The sequence below is a fragment of the Anolis sagrei genome, chromosome 5 (assembly GCF_037176765.1).
Source record: "Anolis sagrei isolate rAnoSag1 chromosome 5, rAnoSag1.mat, whole genome shotgun sequence".
In the NCBI taxonomy this organism is placed as follows: Eukaryota; Metazoa; Chordata; class Lepidosauria; order Squamata; family Dactyloidae; genus Anolis; species Anolis sagrei.
In genome coordinates, this window is record NC_090025.1 from 161,346,236 (window position 1) to 161,373,340 (window position 27,105).

Here is a 27,105-nt window from a genome sequence, read left to right on the forward strand (position 1 = left end):
GCCCAAATTTGAATACTGGTGGAGTTGAGATTGATTTTAGCATTTGAGAGTTGTAGTTGCTGGGATTTATAATCAAAGAACATTCTGAACTCCACCAACGATGGAATTGAACCAAACTTGGCACACTGAACTCCCATGACCAACAGAAAATATTGGAAGGGCTTGGCAGGCATTGATCTTGAGTTTGGGAGTTGTAGTTCACCTACATCCAGAGAGCACTGTGGACTCAAACAATGATGGATCTGGACCAAATTTGGCACAAATCCTCAATATGCCCAAATGTGAATACTGGTGGAGTTTGGGAAAAATAGACCTTGACATTTGGGAGTTGTGGTTTCTGGGATTTATAGTTTGCCTACAATCACAGAGCATTCTGGATCCCACCAATGATAGAATCAGGCCAGACTTCCCACACAGAACCCCCATGACCACCAGAAAATACCGTGTTTTCTTATGGTCTTTGGCGACCCCTCTGACACCTTTCTGTGACTTCTCAGGGGTCTTGACCCACAGGTTGAGAAATGCTGAATTAGGGGAACAAATGCATGGTGTTACATGGGTCAATGGTCCAGCTTTGATGCAAGGTAGTGGCATACCTCTTTTCATAAGGGCAGCATCGGAGCACAGTGTCTGGCCCATGTTGCTCATTCTGCAACATCTTGTTTTCCCACCCAGCTAACGCTCTCCACAAGTGGATCAGGAACACTAAGATATGCCACACAAATCCTATTGTCCATGCTGTCTGGCATTATTTCATTCAGGTGCCCTCTCATGTTCTAAAAGAACAACCAAATTAAGGAAGAAGAGACAAAAAACTGGAAAGACCCGATGGAAAGTCACTTTAATGGTTTATTGCCAGTGTTACAGAGGTCAACAGGGGATCAAACAGGCAAGGACCACACGAAGAAAAGTTGTAAAACACAGACAACTATAGGTAACCAGGCTATTTCAGAAAGAACCAATGCCCAGAGTGAAGTCACGGCTGAGTGGCCCTCCCACTGGAATTGCACCTTCAAGAAGAAGGACAGAGGCTGGAGCTGCTGGTGCTGGATGTGAGCAGGAAGTCCCTCTGGTTGTCACAGGGAGCAGGTCACACAGAAGGGACTAGGATTGTATCGGGAAGTGGGGCAATGGCTTCCTTTCAGCTCATGCCTGGTTTCCCCATGGGACCTAGACCACAGCTAGAAAAACTTCCAGAAAAAACTCCTATTCATACCTCTATGCATAAGAGCTCACCTGTTGGTTTAATTTTTTTAACTAATCCTCTCAAACACTGCATCTATTTTACTCCACCTACACAGATATTCTCCTTTGGCCCTGAGTTGTTTGGTTACTAATTGCAGGGGTTGGTTGTTAGTCCAACGGGCCAAAAATAGTCTCGTAAAAACCAGCCACGTTGGATCGTGGGAGGAACAAGTCTCAAACACAACAAAAACAGAAGATCATTTCTAGAATATAGAGTCAACAGCTCGCCTGCCTGCTCCTTTTTTAAAAGTGCTGCTTGGAGACTGCTGAATTTGTATTCATAGTGATAAGCATTCAATGAATCCACATTGAAGTCTTTGGGGACTGTGTTACTTCACAGTAGGCTGGGTTGGCAGCCATTTATGAACCATTGTTTACACAAATGTTCCCGCTGTATAGTAAGGAGCACATCAATGAGAAGTCTGAATTTTTCTTAGTGTTGTATTCTCCATGCATGAGAGAGCATTAAACAAATCCTAAGTGAGGTTGTTAAGTTTGGAAAGACTAACGTGATTTTGTTTAATGCTTATATCAGATCAAGGTCTAGATCAGGTATGGGCAAATTTTGGCCCTCCAGGTGTTTTGGACTGTTAGGAATTGTGGGAGTTGAAGTCCAAAACACCTGGAGGGCCAAAGTTTGCCCATACCTGATCTAGAGGCTGCCCTATTAGTCGATAGACTAATAAGTCAGTTACCACCCAAACCAATGTGTTTTATTAAACCATTTTCACTTACTTGAACAGAGAATCACATGCTTGGATACACAATTTCTCCTTGGAAACAAGGTGTGTGTTCACTGGGCACTTGCTTTAAGCCAGTGTTTCTCAACCTTCCTAATGCCATGACCCATTAATACTGTCCCTCATGTTGTGGTGACCCCTCAACCATAAAATTATTTTTGTTGCTACTTCATAACTGTAATTTTGCTACTGTTATGAATCGTAATGTAAATATCTGATATGCAGGATATATTTTCACTCACTGGACCAAATTTGGCACAAATACCTGATATGCCTAAATTTTAATACTGGTGGAGTTGGGGGGGATTGATTTTGTCATTTGGGAGTTGTAGTTGCTGGGATTTATAGTTCACCTAAAATCAAAGAGCATCCTGAACTCCACCAACAATGGAATTGAACCACAGAATTCCCATGACCAACAGAAAATACTGGAAGGATTTGGAGGGCATTGGCCTTGAGTTTTTGGAGTTGTAATTCACCTCCATCCAGAGAGCACTGTGGACTCAAACAATTATGGATCTAGACCAAACTTGGCATGACTATTCAATATGCCCAAATGGTGGAGTTTGGGGAAAATATACCTTGACATTTAGGAGTTGTAGCTGCTGGGATTTATAGTTCACCTACAATCAAAGACCATTCTGAGCCCCACCAATGATAGAATTGGGCCAAACTTTCCAAATTCCCACGATGAACAGAAAATACTGTGTTTTCTGATGGCCTTTAGCGACCCATCTGACACCCTCTTGCGACTCCCCTAGGAGTCCTGACCCCCATGTTGAGAAACACTGCTTTAAGCAAAAATGTGAATTCTAGGAAAATAACTGGAAGCCCCCTTCAAATGTCACCAAAATAATGAACCATGGTGGTCAGATGAGCATTTGACACACATTCACATATTATCTCAAAGCCTCTAAAGAAGTATCCCAGTACAAAAAAATGCAACTTTGAAAAGCAGCCTCATTCTTATGATGCCAGTACATTATGGGCTCTACCTATCAGGTTTTCCTTGCCTCAATTCAAAGGCACCACATGTCCTCAGCTTCCCATGTGCATACATTCAAACTCTGTGCTAGTTAATTTCATTCAAACTCTTTGCTAGTTCCTAGAACAATTATGATTCCTTTTCGTGCACCAAAAGTTGACATGCGTAACAAACTTCTCTCTGAGGTCTGACAACCTCAGGTAAGGCATTGCCCAAGGAGCTGTGGACTTGTCAATCTACTCAGAATGAGATTGCAAACCACCCGGCAGCCTCCTAGCTTGCACCACCTCTCCTGGGAAACCATTCTACTACAAACATATAAAGAATACTAGAAACCAGGTTTGTGCTTTTAGACATGACCCTGTATATCCTGGGGGTAAGTAGTAAAGTGTTTGGGAAAGGTTAGGCAGAGCCAAATCATAACTGCAGGAAGGACTCAATACAATAATGCCACAAAAATCCCATTATTTATCACTGCCCACAAATATATATTATCATCACTCCTTCTTTATTTCCCCGCACGTTTGACTACAAAACAAGACACATAGAGGGTAAGGACTGAAACGTTCAGTTTCGGAGATGAGAAGAAAGGATCGGAAAAAGAAACCCAAACAACTATCCTGAGGAGACACACCATCTCCAACAATCAGAAATACAATACACAGACAATGCTGAAGCCTACGTCTCTGGAGGTACAGCAATCCAAAATATCCTTCTCCAAGGAGACTGCTGCTGCCAAGAGCTGCCATGTCCAAGTGGATGAAACAGATGCATCCCAGAGGCTCTGTTCCATGCCAGATGTTACCAGAACAAATTCTGCTCACAAAAATGCTTTTGTCTCTCTCTCTCTCTTGGCATGCCTTTCAAGTGAAACAAATGCCTTCAGGGGACAGCCTTATGTTTTCACATATATGGAAAATAGAATGCTGTCTTGGTTTTGGCCTAGAGAAAAGACTACAGACCCACACACTATTACAAGCTTTTGTGCACCTAATCTCATTGAAACTAATGGAAATGGCTACATCAGATGTCCTTCTGACATAATATTTTGCAGCAATTTAAGACACTAATGTAACTCCAGATAGTGCATAACATTAATTCCCCCTTAAGTGTAATGGAGAAAGAGCACCTTAGAAAACAAATAGCCAGATTGTGTTAAATAATAAACATATATACACCAATAGGATGAAAGCAAGACCCTGGCCCTATTGTCAACTTAAACAAACTACTTGCTATATACAGGGGTAACTGGCACTTTTCAAATACACCCCTGTTCTTTATGGGGTCCGGGGGAGGAATTAAGGTCTATGTATTGTCAAAGGCTTTCATGGCCGAAATCGCTGGACTGTTCTGTGTTTTTTGAGCTGTATGGCCATGTTTCAGAAGCATTCTCTCCTGGTGTTTCACCTGCATCTATGGCAGGTATCCTCAGAGGTTGTGAGGTCCTCTGCAGGCAAAATGTCAGGAGAGAATGCTTCTGGAACATAGCCATACAACCCGTAAACACACACAACAACCCATGCTGGGGACGAGCAACTATGGAAAGGTTTCCCTTAAATTGCTACGTGTCCAGATGCTTTTTAGGAGGGGGCTCTTTTTATAAAGTTAGCTAAGCAGAAGCGGATGAAACTTGTCAGAACCATCATTCTCAAGACATTTCAGACATACACAGCTGACAAAAGGCTAAGTCAAAAGTGAGTAAAACATGATCCATGAACCATATGAAGCTCCCAGAAGCTACAGTCTGGCCTTCTAGGGTTCACTTGGAGTTTCACAGACTTTCATGTACCCTGGAAAAATCATATTTATATTCAGTGTCCTCCCCTTCTCCTTCTAGTCTAGACTCAAGAGAATCAACAGTATGGCCGTCAACGTAAAATGTGGACGTTTTCTACAGCAATAGATAATATCTGCATAGCATTCTGAAAGATTGTATATTAAATAAAACCTGATAACATGTTTACAAGAATGCCTAGCTTTTTATCTGGAGAGTTAAGTATCCAAACTTAAATACAAAGTACTTGTGGTAGAAGATATTTACTTGCACTACATCTGACTTAATGCATAGAAACATCACTGGGTGATACAGTTCCAAAAAATAGTTTCAACAGTGACATCAGACAGTGCTTATGCTCAGTGCCTCATAAATCTAGAATTGCATCCTGGGAAAGCGGTGTTTTAAAAATAACTACCACTCCCAGAATTCATTAGATACCATGGCAATAGTGCCAGGGTCTTGCTGTCCTGTAGCTCAAATCCCCAAGCCTTCAAATCCTATTCCTTACATAAACAGAGAACAAAACAAAGTTGGCAAGTCTTCCTCTGCCATATCAGAATATATTTCATAAATTCGATGCTGGCTATCACAACAGACGGAAGGAGCCCTTGGTGGCACGATGGGTTAAACCCTTGTGCCGACAGGACTGAAGACCAACAGATCAGAGGTTCGAATCTGGGGAGAGTATGGATGAGCTCCCTCTGTCAGCTCCAGCTCCATGAGAGAAGCTTCCCACAAAGATGGTAAAACATCAAAACATCCAGGCATCCTCTGGGCAACATCCTTGCAGATGGCCAATTCTCTCACACCAGAAGTGACTTGCCGTTTTTCAAATCACTCTTGACATGGAAAAAAAACCCCAGAGGGAATCGTAGTTTGTTTTGTTTTGTTTTTCTAATACTCTATTGTGATTTTTCCATTCTCCTAGCTTTCTGCAGAATTCATTTCAGATACATCCAGTGCTTGAGATATAAGTGAAAACAGTAGCAATCACAGCACTATCAATCCTATATTCAAAGTTCACTTTTAGCCACCGACTTCAGCAGATTCTGGCAAAGATGGACAATGATCCAATGGGTTAAAGTGGGTGAACTTCCTTCCTTCAGAGGAGAGGTCACAGACAAGCAATACACCTTCAAGTATCTCCATAATTGGCACCACCATGTGACAAAGGTTCTGGAAGACACTACGGCCCCAATGCTATGAGGCCACTGTCCCCAGAAATAGAGGATTTTTTTACAGCCACATTTAATTCTTGTTCTGATTGAGTAAAGAGCTTAATGCAAAGCTGGAGGGATGAGGGTGAGTTCTATGCTTGGACAGTGTTCGGAAAGAGTAAGAGAAATGGTCAAGGGAAAGCAGGATAACATTTTTTGTCGATATGCTTGGAGTAGCAGCAAGATAAATATCAAGTTTCTTCCACACTACATAGTAATAATACTTTGATCCTACTTTAATAGCCATGTCTGCATCCTACATTACACTGGGATTTGTGGTTTGGTGAATCAACTAACACAGAATGCTAAAATGGCTTATGAAACTACACATTTTCCAGGATTTCATATGATTCAGTCAGGGCAATTAAAGTGAGACCAAAGTGCTACAAATGTGTAGCATGAGAGAGAGGCCAATCTTTCTGGATGAAGATACACATATGTACAAACAAAATGCACACCTACACAAACCAAGAGCTTTGCTTTAACTCAGTTTGGTATGACTGGGAATTCATGACAAATCCACCTACTTTTCCACTTCCTGCTTGCCAACAGTGGGAAAAAATACATTTACTACTTCCCTCCCCAATAAGGTAAATCTTAGAAAAGACAAGATATAAATGCAAACATGTCACACTGCAAGTAAGACTAGCCAGCCAGGCCTCTTCCATTGCTCCAGTAATGAATTCCAACACCACCCACCCACGCCATCCGCCTCCATTTCCTGGTGCAGATTACCTGCAAGCCCAAAAAGCAGTTTAAGAGCCAATGATTTGCCCTGACCATGTTTCATGCTTTGTGTGTGGAGCTAAGTGGGTGAGAACCACCTCCACGGCCTGGAACTTCTGGTTCTTTGGTGGGATCGGGCAGATTTTGTATGTGACAGTATCTCCTTCTACTGGGACATACTCTCCCTCGATGCTGGAAAGGAAAAGAAGGAATAATTTAGATTTACCTACTCAGTTGAGGTGAAGAATAGTTGCTATCATGAAATACAGTCATAACAAAGTAGAAGTGAGTCTGAAACAAACTGGCTTCTTCAAAGGATTCTATACAACACATTTGGAATATCAGTTTTGCGGGGAAAGTGAGACTTCATGTATATCTGCGTGAAACTGTTATATCAGTTTCACAACACTTTAAGGAAGGGACCTGAGGCTGTTAGGAATTGTGGGAGTTGAAGTCCAAACACCTGGAGGGCCAAAGTTTGCCCATGCCTGGGGCAGACCCATATAATGCAGTTGTAGATCCATATGATACTGAACTGCATTCTATGGGTCTACACTGATTATATAATGCAGTTCCAAACTACATTACTATGGCAGTGTAGATCCAGCCATATTGCCGTATAGCTGGATCTACACTCCACTTTATCCTCTCCCCTTTGTCCTTACAATCAATTGAAGTAGGTTGGAGAAAAGAGAATGGCTGTCTCAAGCTCAACCAATGAGTTTTTATGTTGTGCCTAAACATGGAGGGGAGGGGTTTTTACACAGCCCTGTGCTTCTGTCTTACCACACTAATTCAGCTGAACTTTCTAAGTTATTTGGATTTCCTGACAACATTTTAAATGAGATTTTGCATAAATGGATTTTCAGATCACATTGTGTAGGTGGGAAGGCGGAAAAAGTAGGAGATGCTATGGCACATTTGCATCTAGGCTACATCACACCATGCAATAGCTGATGTCTCAAGCAGTTATTTAGAGACTTAAAAGATTATTTTCCATTCAATTCACGTATAAAAATAACATTTTCTGTCAACAACAAGTTAACAGTGTGGAATGAAATCTCCTTAACAAGTATGTACTGTGCTGTATGTTACATTAATGCACTGACACACTTTTGGGTGGGATGAGAAAGAAGAGCAGAGAGTGCTCAAAATATATTTGTGGCCCCTTCCACACAGCTGAATAAAATCCCACCTATCGGCTTTGAACTGGAATATATGGCAGTGTGGACTAAGATAATCCAGTTCAAAGCAGATATTGTAGGATTTTCTACCTTGATATTCTGGGTTATATGACTGTGTGGGCCTCCTAGTGGCACAACTGAGCTGTTGAACTTGCTGATCAAAAGGTTGGCAGTTCTAATCCAGGGAGCGGGGTGAGCTCCTGCTGTTAGCCCCAGCTTCAATCAACCTAGCAGTTCAAAAATATGCAAATATGAGTAGATGAATAGGTACCACTTCTGCGGGAAAGTAACAGTGCTCCATGCAGTCATGCTGGCCACATGACTTTGAAGGTGTCTACAGACAACGTCGGCTCTTTGGCTTAGAAATGGAGATGAGCACTACACCCCAGAGTCAGACACGACTAGACTTCATGTCAGGAGAAACCTATGGCTGTGTGGAAGGGCCCTGGATGACGATGTGAAACATAAAGCATTCTGACCCAGCTCCCCACAGAACTCACTCAGAAACATGGACAAATATGTCCTCTGTGCCATTCTCCGGGGTGATGAAACCATGGCCCTGGGAGCGTGAAAACTGCTTACATACACCTTTAAATACAGGACCAGCAGAAGCCCGAGCCGTTCTGAAAAAAATGAAGAGGAGGAGCAAAAAGGGAGATAAGAAAGTGTCTGAGCTGCATTGATGGTTGCAACCAAGAGATGCTGTCTAAACAACACTTTCAATAATAATAATAATAATAATAATAATAATAATAACAACAACAACAACAACAACAACTTTATTATTATACACTGCCAACCATCTCCCCAAGGGGACTCAGGGTGGCTTATAAGGGACAAGCCCAAAAAGTAACAAATAAAACACAGACAATTAAAAAATCAGATAAAATATAAAACAATGACAATTATAAACAACATCAAAACAATATGGCTGAGAAAAAAGGAACATAACTGAGGTTCAGGCTCAGTGAGTGCAATAAATCCTCCTACCCAATATCCAGATGCTAATGGGAAAACAGCCACACATTCACCAACACCCCAGATTCTTACTTGTCGTATTTGACAGAAAACTCCAGCTCTTTGGCTTAGAAGTGGAGATGAGCACCGCACCCCAGAGTCAGACACGACTGGACTTAATGTCAGGGGAAAACCTTTACCTTATATATTTGTGTATATATGTGTGTTTGCTTAGTTTTGCACATGCGTTGTAATGTTGTTGTTTTTTGGCTTTTAAAGTCTCTTCTGCCTTGTTTTTCAGTGTTTTTATAAGTGATGGTCACTCGTTGGCCTGATAGGTGTATTGTGTCCAAATTTAGCATCAATTCGTCCAGTGGTTTTTGAGTTCTGTTAATCCCACAAAAGAACATTACATTTTTATTTATATAGATAATGTGGGTGTCTCAGGTAACAATGAACTAGCATTTTTGGATCATCAGGAGTACCCATGTACTGCTTTCCTTCAGGCAATAAAATGTCTTAAGACAGCTCTGTTTACTATCTGAGGTATTCAGTGTCTTTCCAGTCTTAATGTTATTTCATGTCATTTAGACCCTGGGGCTACCCTGCTGGTAACTGTTCTGTGTTATGAGTACTAGAGGACTTAATATAACTGCTGGGTGGAGAACTAGCCAAAGACAGCAGAAATTAGAATCTGTTTGACAGCTCCACCGAGGATTAAACCTGGATTAAAGTAATAAAGAGTTATAGCACAACTGAGTCAGATTCCAACTGCAAGTACAACTGAGAACAGGCTCAGAGGTATAATTAAGAGAACAATTTCACATCTCTCCCAATCCCAACAATGCATTCCATATCATTACATACTACTGAAAAGACCCAAGAATTAAGCAATTTTAGCATCCATGCACACACCTTGCCCTGCCAATGCCCTTCCCCAATAATGCAGTCTGGCTACTTACGCAGAGTATGTCCTGGTTCTTTTTGTGGGGAGGGGGCTTGGCAAGTCTCGAAGAAGGTGGCTACCCCTCTCGCAGATGCGGCTTCCTTCCCTATTAAAGGGGAAAATGGGCCACACGGGTGACTTTGGAGAGTGGAGAGGTGGCACGGTGGGCTGAGAAGTCTGGTCGGACGACATGGTACACCTGTCCTCTGGAATGAGAAAAGTGGTGTCAGCAGGAAGAGCGCAATGAACCATCCTCAACTTTCAGTGTCATCTTGTAGAGCAAAGCAAGCAAAAGAAAAACAGAACTCCTAACGAACAGGCAGATGGCAGAAATCACTACAAAGCAATAAACAGATTTGCAGAATGGTTTATACAATATATACTAGCAACAGATATAGTGATAAAAAAACAATCAGATGTGACAGCATAGTAAGGTGCAATTTAGACAACACAACACTCTATAGCAGGCATGGGCAAACTTGAGCCCTCCAGGTGTTTTGGACTCCAACTCCCACCATTCCTGACAGCCTTGGGCCCCGCTTAAGCAGCTGAGGGGGAAAGGAATGGACCCGAAGCTGTTAGAAATGGTGGGAGTTGGGAGTCCAAAACACCTGGAGGGCCCAAGTATGCCCATACCTGCTCTACAGCATCAAAACTGTTAAAATAAGAGGAAGCCTGGAAGAAAAATAAGAATATCCCATCAAAACCATGTCTGAGGAAGTTTTCTAGGCAAATCTCCCTGGGAGAGAATACTAAAGTTGCTTGACCTTAGTGATACATGCTTTATTTAAATCCCAGTTGGGTTTCTATGGTCTCCTCTACACGGGGCACTTCTTGAAGAGTGTTCAGAAACTTTAGATGGTTGAACATGTGGCAGCCAGATTGTTAAGGGGAGTTGGTTATAGAGAGCAAACAACATCTTTGTTGCAAAAGCTCCACTGACTACAAGTCAGTTTGTAGACACAATTTGAAGTGTAGATTATGACCTATGAAGCCCTATATCAGCGTTTCTCAACCAGAGGGTTGGGACCCCGCGGGGAGGAGGGGTCACAAATGTCAGAGGGGTCACCAAAGACCATAAGAAAATACAGTATTTTCTGTTAGTCATGGGGATTCTATGTGGGAAGTTTGGCCCAATTCTATCGTTGGTGGGATTCAGAATGCTCTTTGATTGTAGATGAACTAAACATCCCAGCAACTACAACTTCCAAATGTCAAGGTCTACTTTTTCCAAACTCCATCAGTGTTAACATTTGGGCATATTGAGCATTCATGCAAGTTTAATCTAGAACCATCATTGTTTGAGACCACTGTGCCCTCTGGATGTAAGTGAACTACAACTCCAAAACTCAAAGTCAAAGCCCTCCAAACCCTTCCAGTATTTTCTCTTGATCATGGAAGTTCTGCGTGCCAAGATTCGTTCAATTCCATTGTTGGCGGAGTTCAGAATGCTCTTTGATTTTAGGTGAACTATAAATCCCAGCAATTACAACTCCCAAATGACAAAATCAACCCCACTCCCCCAACCCCACCAGTATTCAAATTTGGTTATATTGGGCATTTGTGCCAAATTTGGTCAAGTGAATGAAAATACACCCTGCATATCAGATATTTACATTATGCTTCATAACAGTAGCAAAATTACAGTTGTGAAGTGGCAACAAAAATAATTTTATGGTTGGGGGTCACCACAACATGAGGAACTGTATTACGGGGTTGTGGCATTAGGAAGGTTGAGAAACACTGCCCTGTATGGTTCGGGATCAGGGTATTTTCTTTGATGAGCCTATTAGAGCTCCAAGACCTTCTCTGAGACACAGCCTTCTCTATCACTGTTTCTGGAATATGGATCTTCACATTATTTAGCCCCGTGATAGGATTAGAAGTCAGTTGGCAATCCATTAAAATTTCTAGTAAGAACAGCCCCAATAGCCCAAGAGGCAGAAATTGTTAGGGGAAATGGCAGCTTTATCCACATTTGGCTCTGGTTCCACCCATAGCTTTTATGAGGTCTTCTAACAATTACCCATTAAGAGATGTGACCACAAACAGACAAAACGGGGCCACTGACCTGCTCTATCATTTCCATATTTCTATCTGATCAATGAGGATGGCTTCAGCCCAGATGTCGCTACAAAAAAGACAAGAGTGTAGTAGCTGCTGTTTTCTCCTCCTCTAAGGTCATTGTGATTTGCCACTCTTGGCCAAAGCCAAAGCCCTTCCCAGCTGCTTCAGGCTTATTGGACCATGTTAATTATCCATGCAGTGCTGTGCAGATAATGAGAAGCTGGCTGCATGGTGTCTATGGCTCCACGATTATCCTCTGACTATCTAGCTTGCTTATCTCCGGTGTGAATGATAACATTGCTTGCTTTTCCTATTTTTACGGCAACAAGCTGTCACTTCTAGACTAAGGGGATTCTTTCTGCCAGTGGCCTGGTGTCACCAACTCTATAGCTTCCCTGCGGTGAAACCCAGTAGGATGTTCCAGGGAGTGATGTTCATAGCAGCACAAAAGCAGGGACAGGAGGAAGCGGAGAAGCAGCCATCCTGGGCAGGGAAGATAAAACTAAACACAGCTCTCCAGAGGCCCAGATCTCAGCTGGCAGCCTAAGTAAAAAAAGCGGGATGATGAGGTAGACAGGGTAGAATTTAAGCCTTTGAAAAATATCAGGCTTCTTGCTTAACAACTCCCACCTATTTAAATGCATTCCTTCTCACTTACATGAGAAAAACCGAACTGTGAATAAATGCAAATAGCCAAAGCTCCTTACAAGCACACCATCAGAGGTGGACTAAGGATAATCCCATCATGGGAGCCCCCATCACCACACCCCAAAGGAAAAATCCCCCAAATGCAGATGCAGAGCAGCAAACCAGTTTTACCCTTGGAATATACATTACGTGTTTTCTAAAGCTAACAGGTCTTTATTGTCTTTTCAGGGCCAGCTAAGCTCTCCAACTGTTACACCCAAATATTTCACACTGCCCTTTTAACAGAAGGTCACCTAGCTTAACAAGACAAGATCCCATCTAATTTTGAAAGCTAAGCAAGGTCAGTCCTGATTATTACTTGGATGGGAGATTGCCAACAAATACGAGGTGCTATGTTCCTAAAGAAAAAACTAACAAAGTTTGTTGTTGTTCATTCGTTCAGTCATCTCCGACTCTTCATGACCTCATGGACCAGCCCACGCCAGAGCTCCCTGTCGGCCGTCACCACCCCCAGCTCCTTCAAGGTCAGTCCAGTCACTTCAAGGATGCCATCCATCCATCTTGCCCTTGGTCAGCCCCTCTTCCTTTTGCCTTCCACTTTCCCCAGCATAATTGTCTTCTCTAGGCTTTGCTGTCTCCTCATGATGTGGCCAAAGTACTTCAACTTTGTCTCTAGTATCCTTCCCTCCAGTGAGCAGTCAGGCTTTATTTCCTGGAGGATGGACTGGTTGGATCTTCTCGCAGTCCAAGGCACTCTCAGAAACAAAGTAAACCCTATGAAGTTTATTTGGGAGGATTAGTAGACAGCCATCTTTACATACAAGCTATATATCAACAAACTACAATTCCTAGGATTTCATATAATGGAGCCATTGCACTTAAAGTGGTACTGTGCAATTATACTTATACACCTTGAGTAATACAATACCAACACAGTTTTATTTCAAATATATGCAAATGCCAACAATAATAAAACCTTAGATGTTTCACTCATTCTGTATTTTGCCTTCATACAACCTCTTGCAGTACCTCATTGTCATAAATATTAAAAATTAGTTAGGTATTTTTTATTACAAATTTTTTATTACAATTTTTATGCTTATATTGTTTTGTTAATCTTATGGTTATGTTGTTTACTCTGTATGTATTGATGATATTACTTGGAACCTGCTCTGAGTCCCCTCAGGGAGATAAGAGTTTTATTGTTATAAACATGTGAGTCAAGCACTGAAAGGGTTAAATGGATGTAGTGACTCAAAGAAGATGTGGTTCAATATAAGCAGGCATGCCTGTTGCTTAGTAATGCCTGAGTCTGAGAAAGCTCTCAGTGTGAGAGAAGCCTCTTTGTGTGAGAGATCGCCTCAGTGGGAGAATAGACCTCATCGTTAGCAGGCCTGATTGTATGGTAGGCCTAGGTATGAGAAGGCCTTGTGTGTGAAGCTTCAGTGTAAAGGGGGAACTTTATTTGTGTCATGGAAACCTTGTTTTTGTAAATAGTGCAAACATATTATTTTGCTATAAGGAAAAGCCTCCTAAGGAAGATATAACATTGATCTCTGGGTTTTTGTTATTTTTATCACTTTTGGCTACTGGTGCTGGGTCACGCTGCCGCTAAGTTACTCTGCTGTGTATTTATGAGGAAGGTCTTTTGCTAATAAGCCCACTCCCCCAACACTCATTACTTTCTAGCATGAAATATCTCAGAGTGTGGTGAAAACTCCTTCCTTGGATACTTTTAAACAGAAGCTGGATGGCTGTCTGTCAGGGGTGCTTTAATTGTGCTTTTCCTACATGGCAGGGGGTTGAACTAGAAGGCCCATGTGGTCTCTTCCAACTTTATAATTCTATGAGTCTATGATGTCTTGTGAGCAATGGGATGGGGTGTACCAGTGGCATGTTTGAAAGTGGCATAATTTCGATTTACTTTTTTGGGTTGTAGGACAGATAGTCAATTCTAATTGAAGGGTGTCCAATGTTTATACATAATCCAAGGATTAAACAGAGGACTAACGGAATACAAAATAGAACTTGGCATAAGTAATTATACTGCTTTACAACTTTAGACAGCAGCACAGCTATTTTGTTAATCCTTCAAAATCAAGCTGTTTTGCAATACGTCTGTTAGAAGAGATCAAGATCCTACCATATTAGGACATCCAAAATGTGGAATGGTAGATGCTATAGAGAGAAGTTTACTTTTTTGCATTCCTCTATGGTAGACAATTGCATAAAGGTCAACTTCAAAAGTATCTTTTATTTGCTCCACCACACTCCAGGGCAGAGAGTTCCGCTGCTGAACAGCTCTCACAGGTAGGAAGTTCTTCCTCATGTTCAGGCGGAAACTCCTTTCCTGTAGTTTGAAACTATTGTTCGGTGTGCTGGTCTCCAGGGCAGCAGAAAACAAGCTTGCTCCCTCCTCCCCATGACTTCCCCTCATATATTTATACATGGCCATCATGTCTTCTCTCAGTCTTCACAAGTGAGGCATATGGCAATTTCTTATAATAGCCACTAGCTCTGTCAATCTGTCTCTGCAAAAGAATCTCCCATTTTTAGAAGCCATGAGTAACATTCACAAAAAGACCCAACTTCTACATATTTGTATTCATGGTCCTGAGCAGGACTTCATTGCATCTTGCTACTTGTATGTAATATTCATTCACTTATCCCATCCCTCCTGCCAAAACATCTTCATTTCAAGATTTTCAAACTGTAGGCTTTTGAAAGGAAAATAAACTTTACTTTTAAGTGTGAACCCACTCCCCAAATAGCCTGGAAAAAATATACTCTCAAGGTACTTGAGGTTCGAAAAAAAGACTGCTGTGTAGGGTCACTGATAAACTGGTTGCTTTTCAGGACATGTGTACTATGTTGAGCATTCCACAGGACAAACTACATTACATAAGCCTATATGTAATATGGCATGCATCCAAGCACTCGGGAACAGCTGGCTGTATTGACACATAAATACTTATTCTGACCATGTAGTAGACCATATTTATTTATTTTCATGTCAGGAGCGATTTAAGAAACTGCAAGTTGCTTCTGGTGTGAGAGAACTGGACGTCTGTAAGGATGTTGCTCAGGGGACACCCAGATGTTTGATGTTTTACCATCCTTGTGAGAGGCTTTCTCATGTCCCTACATGGGAAGCTCGAGCTGACAGAGGGAGCTCGTCTGCGCTCTCGCCAATTTGAACCTCTGACCTGCCAGCACAAGGATTCATTCTGCCAAGTGGTAAATACACCACACAAAAAGGTAATCATGTGGAAGAATACATATATCATAAATCTGACCATCTACCTTGGCTCATTTCCATAGGATATTTTTAAATAATCTAGTAAATAAAGCAGTAGTAGGCATTCAGTTAATGTCTATGCCCATCGATGATGATGATGATGATGATAATGATTATTATTATTATTATTATTCTGTTTCTAAAAATAGTTGCATATAGCTGGATGGATAAAATGTAGCTCTCAGATGTCTATAGGTTTTATCACACCAGCCTGTTATCAGTAACAGTGTTGTTTAAGCAAATGGAAACAGTCAATTTGGAAACAATTGGCTTGGCTTTGGCACAGCAGGTTAACCACCAGATACAGTAAATCTTGCCAATCAAAAGGTTGACAGTTCAAAGCCCGGGTTAGGGTTAGCTAGGTAGGCCCACCTTCTGCCTACCTAGGTGTTCGAAAGCAAATATGAGTAGATAAATAGATTTAAAGTGCGGTGTTTAAGGCACCCATAAGGAAATGCCAGAAAAAAAGCTGTCATTTCCATCTAACAATTTCTGCCTCTTGGGCTATTGGGGCTGTTATTACTAGAAATTTTAATGGATTGCCGGCTGACTTCTAATCCTATCATGGGGCTAAATAATGTGAAGATCCAGAGACCAGGAAGAGCAACAGAGAAGGCTGTGTCTTGGGTTTTACCAAATGATCCTAAAGGCCGGGCTTTAGCACAGCAGGTTAACCACCAGCTGCAGTAAATCTTGCCAACTGAAAGGTTGACAGTTCAAAGCCCGGGTCAGGGTGAGCTCCTGGCCTTTAGCCCAGCTTCTGCCTACCTAGCGGTTTTCAAAACAGCAATATGTGTAAGTAAACAGGTACTGATTAAGCGGGGAGGTATTTAAGGCACCCATAAGGAAATGCCAGAAAAATGTTTCTCATCCGGCATCAGTCACGGATTGAATTTTAGCCTGCTGCTTTTTGACTCTCGCTTGCTGAGGTGTTCCTGCAAGTATCTCAATAGATCATAGGAAGCTATTTCTTGATTTAAGGAGTTATCTTGCTGGCTGATATCCAAACAGGGAATGGGAAGGAGATGTCAATGCCTTGGTTCTTTCATTACTCGCTGCTATTGTAAACTCTGTCCAATTATGCACACATCTCAGTAATGTTTGGAAGATACTCTGAGCACCATTAAAATTTGTGCCATAGGAAAAATAGATCCTGATCTACATAGCATGTATGCACTTTGCATGCAGGTAAACTTTGTTCAGAGAGTGCCTGGAGTTTGGGCAGGAGTCTACCCACTCAATAGATACACAGTTCCTAGAATAACAATTCTGTGTATAATCAAGTCTAGTCTATGTGCACCTTTCGCTTCAATTTCCTGGTGGGTTATCTATCTTTACTGACTTCTGAGCAATGGGTATTTTCTGTTAATGGAAACTATGAGGGGTTTTTTTAATCTTCTAAGAACCCCTGGTGGCGCAGTGGGGTAAACCGCTGAGCTGCTGAACTTGCTGACCGAAAGGTAGCGGAGGGAGCTCTCACTGTTAGCGCCAACTTCTGCCAACCTAGCAGTTTGAAAAGATGCAAATGTTAGTAGATCAATACATACCTCTCTGGCAGGAAGGTAACAGCACTCCATACAGTCATGCTGGCCACATGACCTTGGAGGTGTCAATGAACAACGGCAGCTGTTTGGATTAGAAATGGAGATGAGCGCTACCCTCCAGAGTCGGTCACAACTAGACTTAAAGTCAGGGAAACCTTTACCTTTACCTTATAATTTTTCTTTGATTTTTCTCATAAAAAGGATTGCCACATCGGTTCACTTGCCACCTTTAACAATAAGAAAGTGCTTATTAAGTACCTGACTTGCCTCAGCCCTTTCTCCATTGTAGCAGGCAGAGCAAACATCTCAGATAGCATTTCTACGTGTATATTTAATTTACATAAGCCGCCCACAAATCAGTCCCTTCTCTTCCTCCAAGCTCATAATCTTTAAACCTAAGTCCCTTTTTACATATCTAAAATGTCTTCCCAGACTGAAGGAGACCTAATTCCTAAAACACATGCATACTCAATTCTCAATTCCTCCCAAAATCACTCAAAGTGCAAATTCAGTCAATCAGTCACCCAGGTCAAAAAAGAAGCACCATTAAAGCCTTGGCAGACCGTGCAAAAAGAATCTGCGAACCCCACCTCCTCCAAGATGAACTGAACCACCTCAACTGGGCTCTACAGGCCAATGGATATTCCACCTCAGACATCAGAAGAGCTGAAAGACCAAGAACAAGCCACAAGAGTAAAGATGAAGATCCACCCAGAGGAAAAGTGTTCCTGCCATACATCAAGGGAACCACTGACCGCATGGGGAAGCTGATGAGGAAACACAACATACAAACAATCTACAAACCCACCAAGAAAATCCAACAAATGCTACGTTCAGCAAAGGACAAGAGGGATCCTCTCACTTCTGCAGGAGTCTACCGTATACCATGCAGCTGTGGACAAGTCTACATAGGGACCACCAAACGCAGCGCCTAAACATGAATCAAGGAACATGAAAGGCACTGCAGACTACTTCAACCAGAGAAGTCAGCCATAGCAGAGCACCTGATGAACCAGCCTGGACACAGCATATTATTTGAGAACACAGAAATGCTGGACCACACCAACAACCACCATGTCAGACTACACAGAGAAGCCATTGAAATCCACAAGCATGTGGACAATTTCAACAGAAAGGAGGAGACCATGAAAATGAACAAAATCTGGCTACCAGTATTAAAAAAAACTCTAAAATTACAACAGCAAAACAGCAGAGAGGAAACAACCAGGCACATCTTAACACCTCTCAACAAAAGATTCCCTCAGGCTCAGCCAGGCCTTCAAATGCTAATGAAGGTGGTCAGTTGAAACATTCACACCTAGCTCCAGCAGGGAAGAGCTCTTTGCCCCACCCCAGTCATTCCACAGATATATAAACCCATATTCCTAATTCCAACAGACCTCACTACCTCTGAGGATGCTTGCCATAGATGCGGGCGAAACGTCAGGAGAAAATGCCTCTAGAACATGGCCATATAGCCTGAAAAAACTGACAAGAACCTAATCAGTGTGCTGTCCTTGCTAAAGCAAGAGGAGAGAGTTTATATATCTATGAAATAGAAGCTGAAAACAGCACTATCCCCTACTCAAACATCCTGCTTTCCCTTTCAAACACTTAATCAGTGGTGTCTAATTGGATTTCCAAGTGGAAACTGGTTTTGCTTTTCTCACTCTCTGATCTACACATTCCAGTGTCTTTAATATTTTATGAAAGATGTCTTCCAGTTAAATGAGGAAAGTGGGACCGGAATACTTATTATTTGCATTAAAATAAATAGCTTTTTAAAGTCTCTGTACTACTTCATAGAAGCTGTTTCTCTGCCACCGGTCTGCTCCACACATGCCTACACACCTATAAATAACGCATATAGACTCCCACAAAATGTAGTCTAGAGAACACATAAAAGATGCTTTCTGCCCTGCAGAGTTCCAGAAATAGATCAGCCCAAATTCATCCAGACAGACAACATTGCTTTGACAAAAATAGCAAGGCCTTAACTCAGAAGGCTGGCTGCGAAAACGGCAGGTAAGGCAGTGTCAAAGTGACTGATCTTCAAATCGGGAAAACCCCTCCTCCATTATCTTGTGCTCATTATTAACTCTCCAGACCACTTTTCAAATGATCCCGTACAGTACAATAATGGCACTTTGGAAAAGCAAGATTGGAAGCAAACGTAAGCTCCTTCTTGTCCAATTTACATACAGTAGAGTCTTGCTTATCCAACATAAAAGGCCTGGCAAAACACTGGATAAGCAAAAATATTGGATAATAAGGAGGGATTAAGGGAAAGCCTATTAAATGTCAAATTGAGTTGCTGTAAGTTTTTCAGGCTGTATGGCCATGTTCCAGAAGCATTCTCTCCTGATGTTTCATCTGCATTTATGGCAGGCATCCCCAGAGGTTGTGAGGTTGTGACCTCACAACCTCTGAGGAAGCCTGCCATAGATGCAGGCAAAACATCAGGAGAGAATACTTCTGAAACATGGCCATACAGCCTGAAAAACTTATAGCAACCCAGTGATTCTGGCCATGAAAACCTTCAACAACTCAAATGTCAAATTAAATTACGATTTTACAAATTAAGCACCAAAACATTATGTTTTACAACAAATCGACAGAAAAAGCCATTCAATACACAGTAACATTATGTAGAAATTACTATATTTATGAATTTAGCACCAAGAGATCGCAATGTATTGAAACAGCTGTGGATCTGGGCGAGAGGCAGACTGCGTTGGATAATACAGAATGTTGGATGAGTGAAGGTTGGATAAGTTGGACTCTACTGTACTTTGAACTAGAGCAAAAGTTTCCAACCTTGATCCCCAGGTAATGTTGCACTACAAATTCCAGATTCTTGACCATTTGCCATAATGGGTGGGACTTTTTGGGGTTGAATCCCAACAACATCTGAAGGATGCAATAGAGCATGCATGGGCAAACTTCAGCCCTCCAGGTGTTTTGGACTTCAACTCCCACAATTCCTAACTGCCTACCGGTTATTAGGAATTGAGGGAGTTGAAGTCCAAAACACCTGTAAGGCCAAAGTTTGCCCATGCCTGCACTAGAGTCTACTGACTAGATTGGACAGTTCCTATGAATGTACAAATTGTAAACACTGAATTGTTTACATTTGAATTGTTGCCAACACTGTTAACTGCCCTGAATCCCTTTTGGGGTTGAGAAGGGCTGTATTCAGGAAACCCGAAAAAGCCCAGCCCCCCCAGTGTATACAGCATTGACACGCAACTTGTTCATGCATGGGCATGGTGCAGACGATGATTGAGCAAAATACACTGTTTGAGAGGACAGAGTGTACCACATCAAGTAAACACACAGGACTTAATCACACAAATCACTAGTCTATTAAGACCACATTATTGTTGATAGTGGATACATACTGTGTTGTACATCTTTGATATTGTACTTCTCTTTATTATCACAATTGCAGCAATTCAGCATCTGTGGTCCCTCAATAGTACTTCCACACATCCTTTGAACTCCACCTTTCCCCACTCCAGCTGTTCCATTATTACTATTATTATTAGCATAATTGTGCTGTTCCTACATTTAAAACTCCCCGAAAGGCATATAGAAATGTAAAATATAAAAGGCAAATAGACAGTTTGGGAATAGTGAGGACGGAGGGAAGAAGGGGTGAAAAGGAGAATCCCATCCTCTGACATCACTTTACAACTGGCACAGAAGCATAAGGGACCCATTGCACCAAGTAATTGAGTGCCCTTCCACACAGCCATATAACCTGGAATATCAAGGCAGAAAATCCGACAATATCTGCTTTGAACTGGGTTATTTGAGTCCACACTCAGATAATGTGGGAATTTCTGCCTTGACGTTCTGGGATATAGGGCTGTGTGGAAGGGCCCCCAGAATATCAAGGCAGATAATCCACAATATCTGCTTTGAACTGGGTTATCTTAGTCCACACTGCCATATAACCCAGTTCAAAGCAGATAATGTGGGATTTTATATAGCTGTGTGGAAGGGGCCTAAGTAAGTAAAACTTTATTTCTATCCTACTCTATCTTCCCATGGGGACTCAGGGCAGTTCGCAACATAAAAGGTAAACATTCAATACCATAAAACACAACAATAAATGAAAACAATTCAAAATAAACAAGAGCATTCAATAATAACGGAGATCACAAGGCCAGTGATGGAAATGTTGGAAGTGATACCTGCAATGCCAGTTTGCCTGCTTCATATGATAGAGTCTCCAAATAATAAGTGAAACACTTGGAATAACAAATACTATTGTTTTAAATGTTTTTAATTGTATTTATTTAATAATAATTCTTTTAATACTGTTTTGGTCAAGAAGACAGTATGATATTTGTTATCCAACTGCCTCCATATGCTTATTAACTGACCAATACCGATATGTTAGTACTATTTTGTAAATGCTCACTGTACCTATTTAAGGTAAGTACCATAATCTTCATAGGAAGGAGGGAGCAAGTTTGTTTTCTGCTGCCCTAGAGACTAGGGGCCCTTCCACACAGCCCTATATCCCAGAATATCAAGGCAGAAAATCCCACAATATCTGCTTTGAACTGAATTATCTGAGTCCACACTCAGATAGTGTGGGATTTTCTGCCTTGATATTCTAGGCTATAGGGCTGTGTGGAAGGGCCCTTGGATGTGGAACAATGGCTTCAAACAACAGGAAAGGAGATTCCACCTGAACATTAGGACTGACTGTGAGAGCCGTTCAGCAGTGGAACTCTGTGCCCCAGAGTGTGGTGGAGGCTTCTTCTTTGGAAGCTTTTAAACAGAGGCTGAATGGCCATCTGTTGGGGATGCTTTGAATACGATTTTCCTGCTACTTGGCAGGGGGTTGGACTGGATGGCCCACAGTGTTTCTTCCAATTCTATGAGTCTCTCCCTACACATCCACTAAACAATATTGCTGACTTGTTGTTGTTATTGTTTTCTCACTTCTCTGTACCTACCAGTTCAGGATGACAACATAGTGGGTAAAGGTAAAGGTTTTCCCCTAAGTCCAGTTGTGTCTGACTCTGGGGGTTGGTGCTCATCTCCATTTCTCAGCCGAAGAGCTGGCGTTGTCCATAGACACCTCCAAGGTCATGTGGCCAGGATGACTGCATGGAGTGCCATTACCTTCCCGCTTGAGTGGTACCTATTGATCTACTCACATTTGCATGTTTTCAAACTGCTAGGTTGGCAGAAGCTGAGCCTAATAGCAGGAGCTCACCCCACTCCTTGGATTCAAACCTGTGATCTCTCGGTCAGCAAGTTCAGCAGCTCAGCGCCACCATCGTACCCATGATACAATAATGATACAATTACTAGTCTATGAAAGCTTGTACCATGATAAATGTGTTGGTTCTCAATGTGCCACAAGAGGTTTTGTTCCTGTTCCAAGATACTAACATGGGCCCCATTCCGAAAGCCCTTTTTAGGCACTTCAAAAGCAATTTTTTCTCTCAATATTATTACCACGAGTATGCTTTACTGAACCATCACACTTAAAAATAATGTTTTAAAATTTCAGAATTGGAGTGCTAAAACTTTTAAGTCACTGGTTTGCCCTTAATGATCTATAATTCACAAATATTTAGAATAAACCACAGAAATAAACTCCAGTTTACATATCAGACACAATTTTTTATTTGCCTTACACCATAACCCTTAGAGCGGGCATGGGTAAACTTGGGCCTCCAGGTATTTTGGACTCCAACTCCCATCATTCCTAACAGCCTCAGGCCCCTTCCTTTTCCCCCTCAGCCACTGGGGAAAACACCCGGAGGGCCCAAGTTTGCCCATACCTGACTTAGAGGATTCAATTTGCATCTAGCAATTTATTAAACCTGTAAGTGAGCCTTCTGTTCTCCACAGATTTTAGCATCCCTGGCCATTTAACGATACGTGTGGCACTAATTAGAGTAAAAGAAAATCTGGAGGACACCAGATTAGGTAACAGTGTTGACAGCACTGATAATAACCTCTTTATTCCTTTTCCCAGACTGGCAACAACAGGGTGATGCAACTGACAACATGAATGCATTTCCCAATATGAATGCTTGCTCTGAAGGCGCCGTCTCAATTTTGAGATACTCCAAGAAGAAGGACATACATGAAAATAAAGGTGGGACTGCATTTTCCAAAAACCTCCATTATTTTCCCAGGAATGCTTGCAAAAGAGCTCAGATTAAACCACTGTATTTATTTACATCTGCTTGATGGCTCAATGAAACACAAGTGAAATCTTTCAGGATGCTAACACAGAGTTGCATATGATTAATAATCAGAAAGAAGGCATTTGGAAGCAGGTATGATGATCAAAACACAGCCGAGTGCCATCTTTCTAATCCTGGTGCTGACGAGGGGCGTCTGGGAGATGTAGTCCAACACATCTGGATGCTATGGGACGGGGGAGGGGTGTTTTCTAGGTAGACCAAAGCAGTGGGAAATTGAGCATTCACGGCATCCTTAGCTAGCAATTAAAAATGCATATCACACTGGTTGATGGAGATTGTGCAACCTGATTCAGATGATGGTTTTCACATCTCTCTTTTCCCTTATTTCATCTCCCTCCCCGTACAACTGTTCCTTCTTATCACAAGCTAAAGAATACATTTAAAACACTTCCGCTCCTTTCTCTGGGCTCTCTTGGATGAGATGGGAGGGGTCAGTACATCATCCATCACTTACAACAAGGGACAAGAAAGGAATCCCCACCCCCACTCCAGCTTTAGATGAAGGAAGAGCAAGCAGGCACACACCAACATCCTCAATCCCACAAATCTCTGTATGCAACTAAAACCACAGGCATGCACACCAGGCTGCGCATCACCTCTATACCAGAAATAAATGATTCTGGGTATGGATGATGATAGTATTGATAGTGTGGATTATGATGATAGCGGTAATGATGGTGGTGTGGATGATGGTGATAGCAGTGATTATAGTGGTGTGGATGATGCTTATAGTAGTGATGATGGTGTGGATTATGATGATAGCAGTGATTATAGTGGTGTGGATGACAGTGGTGGTGGTATGGATGATGATGATAGCACTGATGAGGATGGTGTGGATTATGATAATAGCAGTGATGATGGTGGTATGGATGATGATGATAGTGGTGGTGATGATGGTGGTGTGGATGAGATAATGACAGCGGTGATGATGGTGGTGTGGATGATGATAGTAGTGATGATGGTGGTGTGGATGATGATGAAAGCGGTGATGATGGTGGTGTGGATGATGGTGATAGTGGTGATGGTGGTGTGGATGATGATGATAGCAGTGATGATGGTGGTGTGGATGATGATGTTAGTTGTGATTATAGTGGTGTGGAGGATGATGGTGGTGTGGATGATGATGATAGTTGTGATGAAGATAGTGTGGATTATGATAACATGGTAACGATGCTGGTATGGATGATGATGTTAGTGGTGATAATGGTAGTGTGGATGATGGTGATAGCAGTGATGATGGTGGTGTGGATGATGATGTTAGTGGTGATGGTGATGTGTATGATGATGACAGCAGTGATGATGGTTGTGTGGATGATGATAATAGTGGTGATGGTGGTGGTGTGGATTATGATGTTAGTAGTGATGAGGGTGGTGTGGATGATGATGATAGAGGTGATGATGGTGGTGTGGATTATTATGACGGCGGTGATGATGGTGTTGTGGATGATGATAGTGGTGATGATGGTGGTTTGGATAATGATGATACTGGGGTGATGATGGTAGTGTGGATGATGATAATAGTAGTGATGAAGATTGTAGCAGTGATGATGGTGGTGTGGATGATGATGATGATAGTAGTGATGATGATGACGATAAGGATGATGATAGTAATGATGATGGTGATGATGCTCAGCTCCACCACCTTTCTAGCTCTCCCATCCCAGTCTCCTCCTCCTTGACAAAGCAAAGAGAAAAAGGAAGGAAGGAAGGAAGGAAGGAAGGAAGGAAGGAAGGAAGGAAGGAAGGAAGGAAGGAAGGAAGGGAAGGAAGGAAGGAAGGGACCTTACCTTTCGGTGCTTTCGGTTGTCGCTTGGCTCCAAGGCTTGGGCTTCCTTTCCCTCCCTTCTTCTACTCTCTTCTTCTCTCCTCCCCTCTTTTCCCTCTCTCTCTTTCTCTCCTCCTCTCCTGTCGAGCTACTAGCAGCCTTCTGGTGAACGTAAAAGGCAGGAGCTCCCTCCCTCCCCTGCCTCCCGACACAGACCCGCGTGCGTCTTGCTCTGACGTCAGGGGCGTGGGAGAGCCGCGGGTGGGAGGGATGGGGACTCCTGCCTTCAAGAGAGCACGACCCAGCCCTACCTCCCTCCCTTCCTGCCTGGCCCTGCACCTTCCACGCCTCAAAGCCAGTCCTGGCCTCAGGCAGTCAAGAGGGGGACAGTGGGCCCTTGGGGTTTGCTGGAGTTCAGTTCCAGGATCTCAAAATCCTTGTCCCATTATATACAATGACATAGTAAAATAGTGTTCCTTTTATAAAATGACAGAATCAAGGTTTGCTTTTGGGGTTTGGATGAATCTGTGGATGCAGAATCTGTGGATAAGAAGAGCCAGCTGTACTCTGAAAGGCCGGCAATTGATGGATTGGTTATGTTATTCTACCTGATGCTTATGATGTTGGTCTTCCAATAAGGCCAGAGAGATATTGAGCTCCCTTTTGGGTAGGAAATAGCTTCCAGGGATAGGCAAGTTTGGGTCCTCCAAGTGTTTTGGACTTCAACTCCCATCATTCCTAACAGCCTCAGGCCCCTTTCCTTTTCCCCCTCAGCCGCTTAAGCGGCTGAGGGGGAAAAGGAAGGGGCCTGAGGCTGTTAGGAATGATGGGAGTTGAAATCCAAAACACTTGGAGGGACCAAGTTTGTCCATGCCTGGTGTACACTCTTTGTGGAGTCCTCATGAGATCAGTCCTAGTGATGCCAACACCACGTTTCTTCTGTTCACCCCAGACATTTCTGCAGGCCTTCATTCAGGGACAGTGAAGCTTCAGCCCTCCAGGTGCTACTCAAATGCAATTCTTGCTCAAGCATAATCCTTGATCCTCCTGGAGCCGATGGGAGTTGGAGTCTGTAAACATCTGGAGGTCCACAAGTTGTGCAAACCCTGCTTTAAGTCCTAACCACTGAGCCAGCAATAGTGGGTAATCTTTGCATCAGCTCACCCAAACTCAGCATTTGTTTACCATCTCAGGCTATAAGTTGTTTGTTCAATGGTTGTTTTATAATTTTTACTGTGTTTTATTTTATCTATGTTTGAGAAACTGCAAGTCACTTCTGGTGTGAGAGAATTGGCAGCCTGCAAGGACACTCCTGACACACAAAAAACCAAACTGTATTTCACCGGGCTTGTCCCCATGTAAGCTGCCACAAGTTCCTTTTGTGGAGATGGTGGCGGGATACAAAAATAAAGTAGGTATTATTATTATTATTATTATTATTATTATTGTGATTCAATAGGGATTTTAATCTGGCTGTCTCTGCTCTTATGATGCATTCCCATTGTAAAATTAGGCATCACTCTAACTGCCATGGCTCAATGCTACAGAATTTTGGTATTTGCAGTTTGCTTGGACCCCAGCGCTCTTGCAGAAAATGCAAAAACCTTGTAAAACTACATCTCCCATGATTTCATAGCACTGGCCCATGACATTTAAAGTGGTGTCAAATTGCATTCATTCTACATTGTACATCAATGTTTTCCAACCTGTGGTCCGCAAGAACTAAATTATGATCCGCAGCCTCACAGTTACTACAAGAGCGAC

General features: G+C 42.3%; 1 protein-coding gene across 1 annotated transcript; it reads right to left on the reverse strand.

Moving 5' to 3' along the window:
• Positions 1-836: 836 nt before the first annotated feature.
• CSDC2 (cold shock domain containing C2) lies at positions 837-25,576 on the reverse strand. Its single transcript, XM_060777132.2, has 4 exons — positions 25,364-25,576; positions 9,794-9,983; positions 8,375-8,497; positions 837-6,882 (listed from the first exon to the last, which is right to left on the reverse strand). The coding sequence occupies exons 2-4, from the start codon at positions 9,967-9,969 to the stop codon at positions 6,720-6,722; spliced, it is 462 nt and encodes a 153-aa protein (XP_060633115.1). The 5' UTR covers positions 9,970-9,983; positions 25,364-25,576; the 3' UTR covers positions 837-6,719.
• Positions 25,577-27,105: the final 1,529 nt, after the last annotated feature.

Bases quoted from the DNA above. Each gene is read 5' to 3' on its own strand.
- CSDC2 (XM_060777132.2), bottom strand. From the start codon at position 9,969: ATGTCGTCCGACCAGACTTCTCAGCCCACCGTGCCACCTCTCCACTCT. The intron at 8,498-9,793 runs GTAAGTAGCCAG...CATTTTTTTCAG, and splicing joins AGAACCAGGACATACTCTGC to AACGGCTCGGGCTTCTGCTG. The intron at 6,883-8,374 runs GTGAGTTCTGTG...TTTCCTTTCCAG, and splicing joins ATATTTGTCCATGTTTCTGA to CATCGAGGGAGAGTATGTCC.